Here is a 19,529-nt window from a genome sequence, read left to right on the forward strand (position 1 = left end):
CACTGAGCTCCTGAGAGCAGCCCATTCTTTCACAAATGTTTATAGAAGCAGTCAGCATGCCTAGGTGCTTCATTTTATACACCTGTGGCCATGGAAGTGATTGGAACACCTGAATTCAATTATTTGGATGGGTGAGCGAATACTTTTGGCAATATAGTGTATGTCTTCAGAAGCGATATGATAGGTGTGGGTGAGAAATAGATCAATATTTAGGTTTAGTTTTTTTACTATAAATTCTCCTCCCTGCCCAGTAGGTGGCGATATGCTTATGTAAATCACCAAAAACAGAAGAAGAACTCTTAAGAGAGAAGAGTGCTTATGAAAGTGAAAGTAGAGATTTATAGTAAAAATGACTTAATTATTGATCTGTTTCTCACCGCTTCTCATTTACTTGCATTGAATGGACCAACAGTTTTTCTAAACATCTTCATTCATGTTCTGCAAAAGAAAGTCATACACATCTGGGATGGCATGAGTGTGAGGAAATGATCAAATATCCCTTTAACATTCACTTATTTTTTACAACACATACAATGATGTCTTATGACAAAGTGAAAATCGTAGTGAATGCTGTATGTGGTATAATGACATGGAGAGCTTAAATAATTTTCAAGTAATTACATATATTACATATTTTTGCTGTGATCTTGTTTTATTGTTATCATCTTCACCTCCAACCCCCCTTTTGGGTGTGGGCTGACTTGGACATGACATCCTGGGCTGAATAGGAATCCCACTCCTGCCCGGTGTTAGACCATGATTCGAAGTCTAAAAGTCTCTTTGATATCAGGAGAATTTGAGGTTTGTTTCAACATGTGTAACTGCCAGAAAAGGGCCCTCTTGCTGATATTTACACTTATGCCATACTTACAAATGTTGCCTTTGCATTAAATAGCAAAATATCAAACCAAGTATTTTGAAATATATCACAAACACACTTTTCAAGCACAACAATTTACAAAAATAAGTTTGTTTCAGATTAAACAACATGGTTTATTAGCAAAATTAGCAAAGCAACTAAAAGCTGAAAACACAATGGAAATAGGCTACAATACAAAAAAAATTAAGCCACAACATGACTAAATTAATGAGACACAAAACAACAAAATTAACTGAAAAGAAATTTAAAATTCTTTGAAAAGAATATACAAATACTGTACTATTTTATGTCTAAGTGTCTTTGCCAGTAACTCTTAATGCACATAACTTCATAAAAATTAGCTCAAATCTGTACCAGGCAAAGATGCAAAAATGATGTCACAGTACCTGTATCTATTCTTGCTCCCATGAAAATGGGCTGTATGCAGACTGTAGCTCCCACTTTGAAGTCAAAGCGCTCATGGGAAACATTCAGTTCCCTTGTTAACTCTCTCTTGTGACGTTTATTTAGTTGTGCTGTGGCTTACAGTATTTCCGTTGTGTTTTCAGCTTTGATTTGTTTTGCTGATTTGGCAATGTGCAATTCTCAGCCACCATACAACAGGGCTAACATTAAAACAAAAACTATTTGGACACTTTCTGGCTGTCAAACGTTAGTAGAACATGTTCATACAGTAGATAAAGCAATGAACTACACCTGTGGTTGTAAATAGAGGGGAACTGATGTCATACTTTCAATATAAATCACATTTTGTTATTGTAAAATTTATTGCAAAAAAATAAGGCTCAGAAAAGTTCTAACATAATCTGTCCTCAGATGCCACTTGGTTTGTTATTTTGTTTCTAACGTGTAACATTGCTGGCAAAGACAGGCTGACGAAGACGATGATGAAGTTAGAACCCAGGTGCAGTTTATTTACATAAGTGAAATCCAACAACCGTAAATCCAAACATGAAACAAAACATAAACATAAACTTGACTAAACTAGACTTGACTTGACTTAACCCTCTGGGGTCTGAGGGTGTTTTGGGCCCTGGAGAAGTTTTGACATGCCTTGACATTTGTGCTTTTTTCAGTTGCTTAAAAACATATTAATGGCTAAAGTCTGATAACACTGTATTCAGCACAAACTGGGCTAAAATAAGATGTGAGCAACATGTATGTACATGTTTGTATTTTTGAGAAAATAATGTTTATGGGTGGTTTTTGAAAAAACAAAAATTTTAAGTCACTGAAATAAGGCCATATAACACAAACTAAACATTTGTTCACAAAACTTTTGAGAACTGGATCTTGTAGCATAGAGTGTTTGCTACAACATGATGTGAAAACCATCCTTATCACTCTTTCATACAAAACAATATAGTGATTTAACTTTTGTAAGACACTTTTAGTGTTAGAAAGGCCATATGCGAGGAGGCGTGGATGATCATGAATACTGATGTAATTCACACCTGAGGAGACAAAGACCCCTCCCCTGGGCCTATCAATGAGGAATGTGATTGAAAGAGAGTGAATGTGAGGAGACTTAATGATTGAATGAATTGTTTGTAGCTTATTCACAAAATCAAGTTTAAGTTAAAAGTAATCTGACTATACATTTTCTTTACATAAAGTCTTAAAAACTTTAGACCTACACTACCATTTAAAAGTTTTAGATCTGTAAGATTTTTTTAATGTTTTTAAAAGAAGTCTCTTCTGCTCATCAAGGCTGCATTTATTTGATCCAAAATACAGCAAAATATTGTGAAATATGTTTACAATTTAAGATAACTGTTTTCTATTTGAATATATTGTAAAATGCTATTTATTCCTGTGATCAAAGCTGAATTTTCAGCATCATTACTGCAGTCTTCAGTGTCACATGATCCTTCAGAAATCATTCTAATATGCTGATTTTTTAATATGAGCATATTTACAGCACTTTTAAAACATTTACACACAAACAGATATTTGCAAGCACAAGCTTCATTGATGATAATGAGGCAGCATAAACACTAGTTAAAATATAATCTAAACATTCCTATTATTTTTATATCATATTACATATCTTCCAAATGTGCAGGAAAGTGAATGAATCTGATGATGATCTTGATGTTTTTGAAGGCATTGTTGGAGGCGTTTACCATTTGCATTGATCTCCTCCGCACATTACCATATGAATAGCGCGCTCTGCTGGTGGGTGGGATCACATTAGTGATAATTAGCTGAGCCAGGAGAAACTGTACATCTCTGTAGTTTCATACAGATTACATTGCAGGAGAACATTTGTTTTAAATTTGAAATTTTATTTAAAAGTAGACATTTTAAGCTTTCTTTAGACATGTTTCATGGTTGTCTGATAAGTATTCGTGGAGTTTCAGTTCATTTTTGTGACGTGTTTCAGAAATATGCTCGCGGAGACAGAGACGGCTGAAAGCGCACCCTGTTTATTTTCTTTATTTTACAAAAGCACAAGGTATTGTTGTTATTGTGAGTGTACACAAATAAAAGTAGACCCTTTATAGTCTCTAATGATGTCTTACACTTATCTGTATGCCCAAAAATGATGGAGTATTTTAAGTTGTTTCCGCTGTTATGAGGAAAAAATCCAGCAGGATGCGCCGGCACGTCTGTCGACCCCTGAGGGTTAAACAATTCAACAATGTTACACTTACAATACCTGACAAAGGACAATGGCAAACATGAGGCTAAAATACATGGACAATACATATGACAATGATAACCAATGACAAGACAGAACTGATAACAAGGTAACAAGACAATAAACCAATGAAAACAAGACACATGAACATGAAGGGAAACAGGAACAAACATGGCATGGAAACAGGAAATAACATGACATGAAACCACATGACCTGAACAGGAACAGGAACTAAACTTTCAAATAAAAGACATGAACACAAAACATGAACAAAAACACATCTAGATGTGACAAACGCAATGAAAATTATACATTTTCAAGTGTGACCCAAGTGTCAAAATGAATACTTTTTGGCACTTTTATGATTTATTATTTTATATATTTATATAAACATATACAGTATATTCTCTACAGAATAATAATTCTTTACAAAATAATAAACAGTAAAAATTTCTATAAAGCTGCTTTGTATTGTGAAAAGCACTATAAAAGTGCCTTGACGTATAATAAGTTGTAATAGTAATCACAGTTGTAATAATAGTAGTAGTTGTTGTACTATGGTTATGCTGATTCGTTTTATTACTGTTTAAGAGGTCGGTTTGCTGCATATAGTTTTGAACTAGCTTATATTTTGAAATGTGTCTGTGTGAGTACTTTTCATTATATTTTCTCTTTCTTTCCCGCTGTAAACATTTTTAGGGCTCCTTTGGTGTGGTCAGCCTTTAGTCATGTTCAGTAAATAGACTTGTCTTTCAGGCATTTTCTTTACTTGTAGAGCACATGAAGGCTAAGTGTTATCACCTGTTGGTTTGTGTCAAGTGTGAAATTGTGTAAAATTTTTGAAAAGAGCATATATCACAATTTAAGCTCGTACCAGCGCTTTGATGTAGATGGCAAGTGTAACATCAATATCATAAGCTCTTTGCATGAAAATGAAAGCAGATTAAAGGGTTTGCTTTTTTGCTCGCATCCAAGTAAACTCTGCATGGTGCTGACACCCACCTTTCCTCTTCTACAATTAACCTTTTATATCCTCTTTTCTTGCGAAGGAGACGATATGTTCCACATGGGAGATCGAATCTGTTAATCATTTTTGGTGAGGAAATGCCAAGAATTGATACATTATGATTAATTTCTTGCTCTCTGTTCATCAAAGTAGACAACAAATGCCAGATTTTGCCAGATTTTGAGAATTTGGCAGAGCTGCCACATGTGCTGGTACCAGAGAGTTGCTGTTCAATTGAACTGGTAAAACTTCCAGCTCTTTGGAGTTGCTCCAGTGATGGATTTGGAGTTGTTATTGTTATTGTTATTGAAATATTTACCTTTAAAAAAAAAACAAAACAAAAAAAAGAACACACTATATGTGTGGCTAGGCTCACGTTATCTCAGTATTCTTGGATATTTCTTTCTTTCTTTCTTTCTTAAAATGTAAACAGTATAACCTCTGTTAGTAAAAACACATTTGCGCAACTGGACTTTGTGTTATTGTTACCGAGATATAACCCCTGAGACAACTTCCCCATGTGACAACTATCCCTGGTCTCCCCTACACATTTCAGCTTTTTGATTTTACTGCAGGAGAGATACAGTAATCTGTAATCAGTCTATGTGTGTATGTAGCACCAAATTATTCACAAGCTAAGCAGAGACATATTTGTCAGACACCTGATCAACTTGTAAGGATTTTCAGACAAAACTTTTTATTGATAAAGTGGTGGGGTTTTCTTGATCTGTATTTGTATTTATTAATTAATTTATTTATTTTTTAGCTATTTTATTATTATTATTATTATTATTATTATTATTATTATTATTTTATTTTATTTTATCACAAATTGTCAAAGAGAGTTAAGGTGTCATGGAGCTCATTTATTGTTGTAGGCTTATGAAAAGAGCAGGTTATGCTGAATGCTTTAGTTGTGTGGACATTTTGCTGGAAGCTGACTTCCTGCAGCCTGGTTGCTATAGAGTACCGGACTAAGATCACATGCTAATGCATTACGCCACTGAGAACAAAAGGGGATATGCAATGAGCAAGAAATAGGTTTATTTTAACAGCTTCAGTCCTCATGCATAGGAAGACTGAAATTAACACAAATTGTCCAATAATATTGGCACAGTGGTCATAACAAAACTTACATAAAAGAATACTCTTTGTAATATCATTCATTTTGTGCAAAGCAAATGCCTGGTGTAGTGTTTACCAGTTTTTTTTTTTTTTTTTTTTTTTTTTTCAAAGAAACAATCTTTATCAAGATGATTTAGAGTATTTTACTTTTTCTGTGTTGTTTTCTGAGAACTATACCATCAGGTTTGCCAAGGTGCTGTGCAGTCATGGCAAAGATCACACTGAGTTTATGGCAAACATTTAACATGTATTCAGAATTCAGATTCGGATATTAAACCTTTAAACTTCAGTTTAAATTTCAGGTTAAAAACATTTAGATTTAAATTCTGAAAAAGTCAGTTGGTTTAATGTTAGTTTAGAATTGAACAAGAACGTCATGGTTACTGGTGTAACCTCCGTACCCTGATGGAGGGAACGAGACGTTGGTGTCGATGTAGTGACACTAGGGGTCACTCTTGGGAGCCCGAGACACCTCTGGTCTTTGATAAAAAGCCAATGAAAATTGGCGAGTGGTATTTGCATGCCACTCCCCCGAACATACGGGTATAAAAGGAGCTGGTATGCAACCACTCATTCAGGTTTTACGCTGAGGAGCCGATATAGGGTCCGGCCATTTCAGCGGGTAGTTCAGCGTTGTGGCAGGAGGGACCAACGTCTCGTTCCCTCCATCAGGGAACGGAGGTTACACCAGTAACCATGACGTTCCCTATCTGTCACTCACTCGACGTTGGTGTCGATGTAGTGACACTAGGGGTCCCTATAAAAAACGCCACAAGGCTGAACTGTGTTACGTGAACTGGCGGTGTGTGGTGGGCAGACTTGCTGTGTGCCTCATAGCCAGCGCACCAGGTCGACACGTAACCTCCCCCAACACAGTTATGAGTGTCGAACGGCCCTACTTGGGGACAAGTCGACTACCCAAAGATAGAGACGGGCTTAACCCAGTCGTGGCCTCTTTTCCCCTTCTCTTTTTCCACTCCCTAAAAAGAAGGGGGATTATCCGACTGGGCCACCAGGTCTAGTCGGGGGGTGTCCCTCCCAAGGGGAGGACACCGCGGAGACCACACCTCGCCCCAAGAGGGGGGGATATTTAAGTGGAAGAATACATCACATGGTCTTTCCAACCATGTGGAGAGCCTTCAAGGTAGATCCTGCCCAATGGGGGAGGAGGTACTACAACATGGAGACTGGGGCAGAGGGGCTCTGCCCAAGGAAGACGCCGTTTGCCAGCAGGGAAACGAGCTAGCAGAAGATATAGATCGCATGGGGTTAGCCTTACAGGGAACCGCCACATGCGGAGCACCTACCCCAGCACCGGGCTCTTAGATAGCGCGTGTACTGGGCCGGCAGTGAGTTTCTCCGAAGACTCGACTGCCACAGGGCTCGGAGGAAATCAACCAGGGAACAACTTTTGTGAACACTACTGGGAATTAGCAGCGCACGTCTTCAGCTCAAAAGGAGGTGGGAGGCGCTATGTGCAAGCGATACACCCGGCCGGCTATCCCGGGCTTATCCGCTTGTGTTGCGTGCCACTACCTGGGACGAAACCGGTTCCACCCGGAGGTTGTAGAACCTTGCAAAGGTGTTGGGTGTTGCCCAGCCCGCTGCTCTACAAATGTCTGTTAGAGAGGCACCTCTGGCCAGGGCCCAAGAAGCCGCTACACCCCTGGTAGAATGGGCCCGTAGCCCTATCGGGGACGGCATGTCTTGGGCGAGATATGCCATAGATATGGCATCAACGAGCCAGTGGGCGATCCTCTGCTTGGAGACAGCGCTTCCTTTCCGCTGTGCACCGAAGCAGACAAAGAGCTGCTCAGAGAGTCTAAAGCTCTGCGTGCGATCCAAATAGATGTGCAAAGCGCGCACCGGACACAGCAACGCCATTGCTGGGTCTGCCTCCTCCTGGGGCAGCGCTTGCAGGTTCACCACCTGGTCCCTAAAAGGAGTGGTGGGAACCTTGGGCACATAGCCCGGTCGGGGTCTCAGGATCACGTGAGAATAACCCGGACCGAACTCTAGGCACGTTTCGCTGATAGAGAACGCTTGCAGGTCACCTACCCTCTAGATGGAAGTGAGCGCAGTCAGGAGGGCAGTCTTCAGGGAGAGTGCCTTCAGCTCGACTGACTGCAAAGGCTCAAAGGGGGCTCTCTGTAGGCCCTGAAGATCTACGGAGAGGTCCCATGAGGGAACGAAGAGCGGTCTGGAGGGATTCAGCCTCCTAGCGCCTCTTAGGAACCTGATGATCAGATCGTGCTTCCCTAAGGACTTACCATCAACTGCGTCGTGGTGTGCTGCTATGGCAGCAACGTACACCTTCAAGGTGGAAGGGGACAGCCTCCCTTCCAACCTCTCCTGCAGGAAGGAAAGCACTGATCCGACTGCGCATCTCTGGGGGTCTTCGTGTCGAGAAGAACACCACTTAGCGAACAGAGACCACTTCAAGGCATACAGGTGCCTCGTAGAGGGGGCCCTAGCCTGAGTGATCGTGTCTACCACCGTGGGTGGTAGGCCACCTAGGTCTTCCGCATCCCGTCCAGGGGCCAGACATGGAGATTCCAGAGGTCTGGGCGCGGGTGCCAGAGGGTGCCCCGTCCCTGAGAAAGAAGGTCCTTCCTCAGGGGAATTTGCCAAGGGGAGCTGTCGCGAGGAGCGTGAGGTCCGAGAACCATGTCTGGGTGGGCCAGTAGGGCGCTACCAGGATGACCTGCTCCTCGTCCTCCCTGACTTTGCACAGTGTCTGTGCAAGTAGGCTCACTGGGGGAAATGCGTATTTGCGAATGCCAGGGGGCCAGCTGTGTGCAAATGCGTCTATGCTGAGAGGAGCCTCGGTGAGGGCGTACCAGAGCGGGCAGTGGGAGGATTCTTGGGAGGCGAACAGGTCCACCTGAGCCTGACCGAATCGACTCCAAATCAGCTGGACCACCTGGGGGTGGAGTCTCCACTCTCCCCTGCGGGGAACCTGCCGTGACAGCGCGTCCGCTGTAACGTTGAGGTTGCCCGGGATATGAGTGGCTCGCAGCGACTTGAGGTGCTGCTGACTCCGGAGGAGGAGACGGCGGGCGAGTTGTGACATACAGCGTGAGCGCAGACCGCCTTGGCGGTTGACATATGCTACCGCTGCCGTGCTGTCTGTCCGAACTAGCACGTGCTTGCCCTGGATCAACGGCCGGAACCTCCGCAGGGCGAGCAGAATTGCCAGTAACTCGAGGCAGTTGATGTGCCAACGCAGCCACGGACCCGTCCAGAGGCCGGTGGCTGCGTGCCCATTGCAAACAGCGCCCCAGCCCGTCTTGGAGGCGTCTGTCGTGACCACGATGCGCCTGGAGACCAGTTCTAGAGGAACACCTGCTCGTAGAAACGAGAGGTCGGTCCAAGGGCTGAAAAGACGGTGACAGACCGGTGTAATGGCCACGCGGTGTGTCCCGTGGCGCCATGCCCGTCTCAGGACTCGAGTCTGGAGCCAGTGCTGAAGCGGCCTCATATGCATCAAACCGAGCGGGGTGGCCACCGCCGAGGATGCCATATGCCCCAGAAGCCTCTGAAAAAGTTTCAGTGGAACCGCTGTTCTCTGTTTGAACGCCTTCAAACAGGCCAGCACCGACTGGGCGCGCTCGTTATTAAGGCGCGCCGTCAGAGAGACTGAGTCCAACTCCAAACCGAGAAAAGAGATGCTCTGAACCGGGAGGAGCTTGCTCTTTTCCCAGTTGACCCGAAGCCCTAGTCGGCTGAGGTGCGAGAGCACCAGGTCCCTGTGTGCGCATAACACGTCTCGAGAGTGAGCTAAGATTAGCCAGTCGTCGAGATAATTGAGAATGCGAATGCCTACCTCCCTTAACGGGGCAAGGGCAGCCTCTGCGATCTTCGTAAAGACGCGAGGAGACAGGAACAGGCCGAAAGGGAGGACTTTGTACTGATACGCCCGACCCTCGAACGCGAACCGCAGGAAGGGTCTGTGTCGAGGAAGGATCGAGACGTGAAAGTACGCGTCCTTCAGGTCTACCGCCGCGAACCAATCCTGATGCCGGATGCTCGCTAAAATGCGTCTTTGCGTCAGCATCTTGAACGGGAGTCTGTGTAAAGCCCGGTTCAGTACTCGCAGGTCCAAGATTGGCCGCAACCCACCGCCTTTCTTCGGTACGATGAAGTAGGAGCTGTAAAACCCTTTCTTCACCTCGGCTGGAGGGACAGGTTCTATCGCGCCCTTCCGTAGGAGGGTAGCGATTTCCGCGCGCAGAGTAACAGCGTTTTCGCCCTTGACGAAGGTGAAGTGAGTACCGCTGAACCTGGGCGGGCGCCTGGCGAACTGAATCGCGTAGCCGAGTCGGACGGTCCGGATCAACCACCGCGACGGATTGGGAAGTGCAAGCCATGCGTCCAAATTCCGTGCGAGGGGAACCAAGGGGACAACGTCGTCGGACGTACCGGCAGGTGGGGCCTCGCGGCGGGGCGGAGCGCGAGGTGCCACAGCACGTCGTGGCCGTGCTGAGTCTAGGGACATCGAAACACTTACCTGGCTCCTTGTGACCACCCCCGGAACAGCCTGGGACGGGGGAGGAAGAGGCCTGTCCTCGCGACCCGTGGAGGCTGTCTCATCGGGGGTGGATTTGTGCCACAGCTGGGCGCTCAGGGGCGAAAAGGGCACCGCTGGAGCGCCAATCCTGCAAGATAAAGCCCATGGACGGTAGTCGTGGTGACGACCGTACACAGCGGGTATGTGACCCAGGGAGGAAGGAAGCCGCTCTTTTGTTGAACTGTTGGGTACCGCAGCCACTTGGGCGTACGGCGAAATCAAACGAAAAGGCAACAAAAGATTTTCCACCCGGCCCTCCACCGGGGGATGGAGTGGTCTTTCTACCAGCTCCAGGTGAGTGGGTTCCCTCGTCCCTGGGTTGTCCGTCTCAGGGGCGCCTCGAAGACCTCCGTGGGTTCTTCGGTGCCGGCTGAGAGACGGGTGGCGTCGGCTTCCTGCGGTGGGCTCCACGCCGGGGCCGGGCCGGAGGGGCGGGCTGCGGCGGAGCCGGTGCAGTCACCGCAGGGGGACGCCCTTGGCGACGAGCAGACGGGGTGCGGGGTCTTGAGCCGCGCCGGGGCAGGATGTGCCGGATTGCCTCCGTCTGCTGCTTTACCGTCGAGAACTGCTGGGCAAAGTCCTCAACGGTGTCGCCAAATAGGCCCGCCTGGGAAATGGGGGCAGCAATGAACCGTGTCTTGTCGGCCTCGCCCATCTCGACGAGGTTGAGCCACAGGTGGCGCTCCTGGACCACTAGTGTGGCCATCGTCCGCCCAAGAGACCACGCTGTGACCTTCGTCGCCCGGAGGGTGAGGTCGGTCGCCGAGCGCAGTTCCTGCATCAAATCTGGGGCGGAACTACCCTCGTGCAGTTCTTTCAGTGCCTTGGCTTGGTGGACCTGCAGGAGAGCCATGGCGTGCAGGGCAGAGGCGGCTTGTCCAGCAGCGCTGTAGGCCTTGGCCGTCAGGGACAACGTGAGCCTACAGGGCTTGGAGGGGAGCTTAGGGCATCCACGCCAGGTGGCGGCGCTCTGCGGGCATAAGTGCACTGCGAGCGCCTTATCCACCGGGGGAATCGCCGTATAGCCCCTGGCCGCCCCGCCATCGAGGGTAGTGAGAGCGGGGGAACTGCGGAGTCGGGTTCGGGCAGTAAAAGGTGCCTCCCACGACTTCGTCAGCTCCTCATGCACCTCCGGGAAGAATGGCACTGGAGCGGGGCGAGGCCGGTCTGAGCGGCGCCGCGAGCCCAGAAACCAATCATCAAGCCGCGAGGGTTCAGGGGAGAGCGGAGGGTTCTACTCTAGCCCGACGCTCGCGGCCGCCTGGGAAAGCATGTCCGTCATTTCGGCGTCGGCCTGTTAACTGGGCGACCGTCCCCGAAGGGGGAAGCCCAGCTGAGGCTTCTGCGTCCGACTGGACAAGCCCGCTCTCCGACGCTGCGCTCGAAAGCTCATCATCTTCGCGGGCCTCGAACGAGAAGCCAGACTCATCCGGAAGCCCGATTGGGGCAGACGAGCGTGCTGGGGAATGGGAGGTCCGCGGGGGGATACCCGGCGGAGGCGATCCCATTGAGGTCCCCAAATCGCCCCCAGCGCCAGCCGCGCTGACCTCAAACCCGTAGGTAGGAGGACCAAGGCGGGGAGCCGCTGGGGTGGCTTGCTTTCTTACAAAAGCAAGCCGCGACCGCAACGTTGCCATGGTCATGTTCTCGCAGTGAGAACATGAGCCATTCATAAACGCTGCCTCCGTGTGGGTCGCGCCCAGACACGAAAGACAGCGATCATGACCATCCGAAGTTGTGAGAAATCGACCGCAACCAGGAATAACACACGAACGGAAAGGCATCTTTAAAAAGACGCGTCTTTAAAAAGACGTTCCGTGTGTGCGCTCTTTTAGAGAAATATATACTCTTTTAGAGGGGAAAAATGCTCTTTCAGAAAATATACTCTCTAGTTTTTCTGCCGAAGCGCCCAGGGGCGTTCTCTGCAGTGCACCAGTGCAGAGGAGGGAGAAGCCGCTGAAATGCGCCGTCAGATCCAGCAGAGGTGAATGAACAGTGCTATTCAGCTCAATGAGCATGACCGTTCGGCTCCGAAGAGAAAATCTGAATGAGTGGTTGCATACCAGCTCCTTTTATACCCGTATGTTCGGGGGAGTGGCATGCAAATACCACTCGCCAATTTTCATTGGCTTTTTATCAAAGACCAGAGGTGTCTCGGGCTCCCAAGAGTGACCCCTAGTGTCACTACATCGACACCAACGTCGAGTGAGTGACAGATAGGGAATCACTGTTTACCATGAATCATTTGTTTATGGATGTATTTATTTAGTTAGTTAGTTGCTAGCCGGTAATACAATTTAATTGTACAGCTTGAAAAACAGAGAAGAGCTGAGGCACTTCCTACATCAGTTTTCCCATTCAGTGTCCCCCCTCAAAAACCCTCCTTTAAATAATCATTAAACATCACGTCTTCCTCTGTTCATAATTGGCACCCAATTTAATATCTCATAAAATAACACCCTCTAAATTTAAAGTTTTATTGCCTTCTCACAGCATTTTCACCTATTTTCAACATAAAACAGGGATGTTAGAACTTGTTGTCAATGGAATTGTATATGGCTGGATAACTATGACCAAAAGTACAGCAGTCTCTCACAATGTCACTTTTCATTAACATCAGACCACATATTCCTTTGCTCTCCACTGCAGTTCTTAACACACAAGCACTGTAAATACTTACTGGTGGCAGCAAGCACATAATCATGCACACTTTACCGATACACAGACTTGTGTTTATCCTGGCATCCTGTTCTCAGAGGCCAGCGACCTGATATTTTTGAAGAGGAGGCCTCCAGGAAGACCACTTTTAAAAGGTTCCCTATCCAGGGGAGATTTCTCCTTGCTACGAAAGGCACACGAAGCCCCCACGCTCATGTTCTGTGACGCATGCAGGCCAGCTGGGCAAACAGTCTTCCCCTCCACTTCTTAATAAGAACAGGCAAAAGCACATCAGCCTCTCTGGTAGCTCCTGTATGGGCTCTTTAATAGGGGTTTAGACAGCTGACACTTGCAGATCGATCTGAGTCACGCATTTCATGTGAAATCAAAACTACGGATGTCTCCTACACTTGAAATGTCCAAACCACAGGGACTCCATCTCTGGAATGTTTTACCGTGTTCCACCAACCAGAAGAGAAGCAGGGAAACACTTGTTTTCATAGCACAGGGTCAAAGTCAGAAGGGGGTTTTGGGGGTTTTAGGGAAATCCTCATGCATTCATGTTTGTTAAGCTGTTCAGTGCTCCAGTTTTGGAAGATTTACCAAGAAGGTGGGGTTGTTTTTCAGATACCTCTTGCAAAGTGGTGTTTGCTTTCTCTGCATAAGCATTGATGTCTTCTATGTACATCTCATTAACCATTCTTGATTACAGACACTTAAAACTAAGCAAAGAATCAAGATGTCTTAAATGGTTTGGTTACAGAAAAGCCAGCATGGGACTCCATTGGAGATCCAGATAATCAGGACCTGAAAACTTGTGTGTGTGCATATATGCTAAACAAAATTCTCTTCTCCTCACAGAGACCATGTTGAGTTTCGTGGATGACATCATGTCGGGGGCCAAATCTCCATGTGTGATGCTGGGGGACATCCCTGATCCCCTGTCTTCTATTTCCTTGATCATACGCTGCCTAGAGCCAGACAACACATACATGTGAGTATCCATTTAAAAAGTTTAGAAATATATACAGTGACCCAAAAATTATTTCGGCACTTAAGGCACATTCTCGGAGGCTCTTTCTTGTGCAGACTTGGGGGGGGAAATATTGGACTTTGGAGAATGTTTTCTGTTGGAAAAGGAAAATTTAGTTTTCAGCAGAAAACGTATTCGTTTTGAAATGGCCTAAATGTAGATAACAAAAAAATAAAATAAAAAATAAATGAAAAATAAAAAATTCAAACCAAGTGGAATCAATTTTACAGAAAGATGCCGCAAGCATACTTTTCAAGCTAAACATTTGACCAAATACATTTGTTTGGTTTTGAATTCTTAAACAATAGACGTAGTGTTCAAAAACCTGACACTTTCTGGTTGTCAGATGTTTGTGAAATTTTCCATAGTTAATTTGATGAACTACACCTGTGGTTACTCTACTAGGACACCTGTGTGAACTTGAGGGGAAGTGACTTCCACATCCACTGTACATCCACTAAAAATCTGTTTGAGAACATCAGTTTGTTTGAAGTCATTGCAAAAGTGCCACTGAAAAGTGCATTTATTTCTGAGAAAATATCTTGCATCATTTGGAATTTTGTTATCTAATCTAATGCAAAGACATTTGTTTATCTTTGAGTGTGCATAAAGTGTCCAAGTACTATTTGGAGCCACTGTATATATTTAACAATATTCAGGTTGTAATCCTCCAGGCCTCATGTATACACTCTTATACTTAGACTTAGTCTAAGAATTGCCCCAGGATGCTCCATTGTAGTTCATGCCTCACCAGGGCAGAGGCACATTTAGGGGTGAATTTCTCTAAACAGTTTTTCCAAAGTTGTATTGATTATACACTAACGACCCATAATGTAGTTTAGGCAGGTGCAATGTTTGTGTACATTTTCTGTCATAGAATATCAGCAGTAATTCATAAATAATGATCAAATGATGGAGCGTTATAACCTGCCATATATCCAGATGTGCGATGTAGTGAAGTGCACTTTTAACATGTTAAAGAGATAAATAAGGTGTCTGGATCACAGTGGTGGAGTGATGCTGTATAGCCCTAGCATGTGTGTCAGATTGTGGTGGTCTGCTGCATCCTCCGTATATAGCGCTCAGAAACGGCCTGTGAGATCGGAATTGCTGCGTGTGCAAATTGCATTAAGCAATGATTTTGTTGGCACATGTGTGCCGTTGCCTGAGCCGTTGCCTGATTTGCATTTTTTTTTTTTTTTTTTTGTGAATTGGCCACTAAATCAGCGCAGACAGCCCAGGCAAATAACCAGCACTTTAACCAGGAACAATTCATTCTTAGTGGATTCCCTCCTAAGTGAGCAATATAGGCCCCACTTTTGGCTGGACTGATTCACTTGGACTTTAAACTAACTTTGAGTTGCGTGTTTTCAGTCAGATGAGTCTAAGCAATTATATCTAACTAAGGTTGTGTAAAACTGAGAATGATTTGTCCTAACAATTGCTGGACTTCCTACCTATGTCAAATTTTAAAAATCAGAAGTTGATTTACAAAGTGCATTTTTCTAAATGGCTTGGCAGTGTCTCTAGCAGGTATGGAATGTTCTTGGAAAATAATAATTAGTAAAAATCATCACCTGGTGACATCAGTCCAACATATTATCTTGCAAGTTGTAATCATGCATGGTGGGCCCCCGTCTGTTTAGACTGTTGGATAGTTGTTATGTGACGTACTGTGTTCTTTTCTCTGGAACATTCATTTGTGTACCATGGGGAAGAACATGGTCTGCTCACCCAGTTGACAGACTCAAATTGGGCTTGTTTTACATGCCTCAGATACAGCTGGGGAAACAGTTCATATTCTGGAAGGGTTTGGAAGTACAGTATGTCAAAGGGTGCACTTTGGGGTAATAGCAGAAACAGCAATAGAAAGACTGATGTGTTGGAGGGAGCTGTATACAACACGAAAAGAGCAAGCTTCCCAAGTAACCTTTTGAAATAAACAGTACAGTATATTGCTGAAGAAATTACTATAGTAAAACTTATAGTGTGGGTGATATGATTGAAAATGAAAAACAGGTACCCATATATGTTATGGATAACCTAAGCTAAATTGCATATTAAGACTGATTCCCTGTCTGTCACTCACACGACGTTGTGTCGATGTAGTGACACTAGGGGTTCTCTCTTGAGAGCCCCAATCACCTTTGCTTTATTCAGAAAAGGCCAATGAAAATTGGCGAGTGGAATTTGCATGCCACTCTCCGCCCCGGGCATACGGGTATAAAAGGAGATGGCATGCACCACTCATTCAGACTTGTTCTTCAGAGCCGAGCGCATGTGTGTGTTCGTCCCGTCACCTTGCTATCACTGCTGGATTTTACGGCGCATATCAGCGGTCACCCTCGCACGGTTGAGTGTTGTGCTTCACCTGGGCACTTCGGCGGCTGAGTCCACAGGTGTAAAAAAGAGTATATTTATAAGAGTATATATAAAAGAGCTCGCACAAACAATTGGCATCTTTTAAAAGATGTCCTTTCGCCTTTGTGCTACTGGGTGTGGCTGTTATCTCTCCCCACCGGATGGTCACGAAATCTGTCTTGAGTGCTTGGGTCGCCAGCACGCTGAGGCAGCTTTTGTGGATGGGTCATGTTTTCACTGTGAGAACTTGCCCATCAGAACGTTGTGGTTGCGACTCTCTTCTCCGTGAAGCAGAGAGCCACCGCGGCTGCTTCCCAACCCGGTCCATCCTGCATTGAAACTCAGGCAGCTGGGTCGGCGAGCGCCGTGGGCAATTTGGATGTGTATATGGGAGCTACTCCGCCAGCTCAGTTCCCACGAACCTCCCATCCCCCGGCACACTCGTTCTGCCCGGTAGAGTTCACGAGCGAGGCAGGTGGTCCGCCTCAGGGCGGATTTAATGTCTCATTCGCGGCTCGCGATGAGGATGAGTTATCGGTCGCAGCATGAGTTGGCAGCCGTGCTTGCCCGGGTGGCTGCGAACATCGCGCTTGAGTGGAACCCTCTGCCCCGCCCTGAGCGTTCATGGCTGGATGATTGGTTTCTGGACTCTTTTGGTGCCTTTCTTACCGGAAGTGCACGAGGAGATTGCAAAGTCATGGAAAGTGCCTTTCTCCACCCGTACACGCTTTGCGAGCTCATACACCTTAACTACCCTTGACGGCAGGGCAGCCAAGGGATATGTCGAGCGCGCCATGGCAGTGCACCTGTGCCCGCAGGGAAACCGACCAAGGCTCCCTTCCCAGGCATGTAAGTTTTCTTCGTCGTTAGTGGTGAATGCTTACAATGCCGTGGGTCAGGCTGCCTCCGCCCTGCAAGCCATGTTCATCCTGCAACTTCACCAGCCCAAGGCGCTTAAAGATCTGCACAAGGGTAGAACCGACCCAGGGCTCATTCAGGAACTGTGCACCGCGACCTTCGAGCGATGAAAGTCACGGCGCGCCACGGTGCCGCCAAACTTTCAGCCCTTGGTCAGATGTGCCATTTCAATAGGCAGGGGTTCCCTTAGAGCAGGTCTTAAGGTGTGTCATGGTCATGATGGATGCCTCGAATTCAGGCTGGGGCACCGTGTGCAATGGGCAGGCACTATCGGAGCTCTGGACAGGGCCTCGCCTGCAATGGCAAATCAACTGCCTAGAATTGCTGGTGGTATCGCTGGCCCTGTGGAGTGCCGTTGATTCAGGGCAAGCACGTGTTGGTCCGGATGGACAACACAACAACTTTGGCGTACATAAACCGCCAGGGTGACGTACGATCACGTCGCATGTCGCAACTTGCCCGCCGCCACCTGCTTTGGAGTCAGCAGACGTTGAAGTCTCTGTGAGCCACTCACCTCCCGGGCGTCCTCAACCATGCAGCAGATGCGCTCTCATGGAAGGTTATGCTCCGCAGAGAATGGAGACTCCACCCCCGCGTAGTCCATCTAATTTGGGAGAGATTCGGGGAGGTGCAGGTGGACCTGTTCACCTCCCGGGAGTCCTCTCACTGCCCCCTTTGGTACTCCCTGTCCAAGGCTCCCCTCGGCATGGATGCCTTGCCGCACAGCTGGCCTCGGGAGCTGCACAAGTACGCGTTTCCCTCAGTGAGCCTTGTTGCACAGACGTTGTGCAAAGTCAGGGAGGACGGGCAACAAATCTTGATGGTTGCGCCGTACTGGCCCAACCGGACTTGATTCTCAGACCTGATGCTCCTGGCAGTAGCCCCTCTGTGGTGCATTCCCCTGAGGCAGGACCTTCTCACTCAGGGGCAGGGCACGCTCCGGCACCCACGGCCAGACCTCTGGAATCTCCATGTCTGGATCCTGGACGAGACGTGGAGGACCTGGCAAAAAAAGGCCTTCCACCAACGGTGGTACACACGGATCACTCATGCCAGAGCCCCCTCCACGAGGCAGCTGTACGCTCTGAAGTGGCATCTCTTCGCAAATTGGTGTTCTTCCTGCTGGGAAGATCCGCAGAGATGTGCAGGTCAGTGTTGTCCTTCAGGAGGGGCTGGAGAAACGGCTGTCTCCCTCTACCCTGGAGGTGTACATGGCTGCTATAGCAGCATATCACGATACACTGGATGGGAGACCCTCATGGCAGCACAACCTGATCACCAGGTTCCTCAAAGGTGTGAGGAGATTGAACCCCCTAGACCGTGCCTGGTTCCCTCTTGGGATCTCTCTGTGGCCCTACCTGCCTTACAGAGAGCCCCCTTTGAGCCCCTGGAGCAGGCCGAGCTCAGCACTTTGTCACTGAAGATGGCCCTCCTGGTGGTGCTCACTTCTATCAAGAGGGTTGGGGACCTGCAGGCACTCTCTGTCACCAGGGAATGCCTGGAGTCCGGGCTGGCACACTCTCACGTGATCCTGAGACCCCTGCCCAGTTACATGACCAAAGGTCCCACCACTTCCTTCCGGGATCAGATGGTGAACCTGCAAGTGCTCCCTTCAGAGGAGGAAGACCCAGCCTTGTCATTGATGTGTCCAGTCCGCTCATCTATCTGGACCGCACGCAGAGCTTTAGATGCTCAAAGCAGCTCTTTGTCTGCTTTGGAGGGCAGCAGAAGGGGAAAGCTGTCTCCAAACAAGGTTGCCCCATTGGATTGTGGATGCCATTTCTCTGGCTTACCAATCACAAGGCCTGCCATGCCCTTTGGGAGTCCGGGCGCACTCCACCAGATGTGTTGCGTCCTCCTCGGCATTGGCGAGGGTCACCTCTCTAGCAGACATATGCAGAGCAGCGGGTTGGGCTACACCCAATACCTTTGAGAGGTTCTGCAACCTGCGCATAGAACCGGTTTCAACCCGAGTGTTACGGGGTGACAACAGGTAGGCCGGGCAGCCGGTTGGGTGTATCGCTTGTATTGTGCCTTTCCCCTTTTTTTAAGGTGATAATGTGCGCTATCTTGTCCCAGTTTCCCGCAACTGGTGAAAACTGGACGCCTCTTTAATTATTTAAGCACTATTTGGTGGTGAGCTCGGCGGAGGAGTAATGCCGCAAGGCCCAGTACTTGTGGTATGCCCCTTTTCAGGTGAGCCCGTGTACTTGGTCTCAGTGCTACATATGTGGTGATTCCCCCTCGGTAATCCTGTATGATGCGTTTCCACTGTTCGGTTTCCCCTCAGGTGAACCCTGTGTTTCCCCTTGTCAGAGCTCTGCTCTGCCTCGG

The 19,529-nt window shown here is 47.1% G+C and overlaps 1 protein-coding gene across 5 annotated transcripts in view; it reads left to right on the top strand.

The window, feature by feature from the left end:
- LOC127441377 (astrotactin-1-like) overlaps nucleotides 1-19,529 on the top strand; it is a 502,716-nt gene that overhangs the window by 460,429 nt on the left and 22,758 nt on the right. For all 5 annotated transcript variants that reach the window (XM_051698730.1, XM_051698731.1, XM_051698728.1 and 2 more), the window contains one exon: nucleotides 13,745-13,877. In XM_051698730.1, coding sequence (XP_051554690.1) covers nucleotides 13,745-13,877 — 133 coding nt within the window. The remainder of the gene's footprint in view (nucleotides 1-13,744; nucleotides 13,878-19,529) is intronic.

The sequence above is a fragment of the Myxocyprinus asiaticus genome, chromosome 5 (genome assembly GCF_019703515.2).
Source record: "Myxocyprinus asiaticus isolate MX2 ecotype Aquarium Trade chromosome 5, UBuf_Myxa_2, whole genome shotgun sequence".
Taxonomy (NCBI): domain Eukaryota; kingdom Metazoa; phylum Chordata; class Actinopteri; order Cypriniformes; family Catostomidae; genus Myxocyprinus; species Myxocyprinus asiaticus.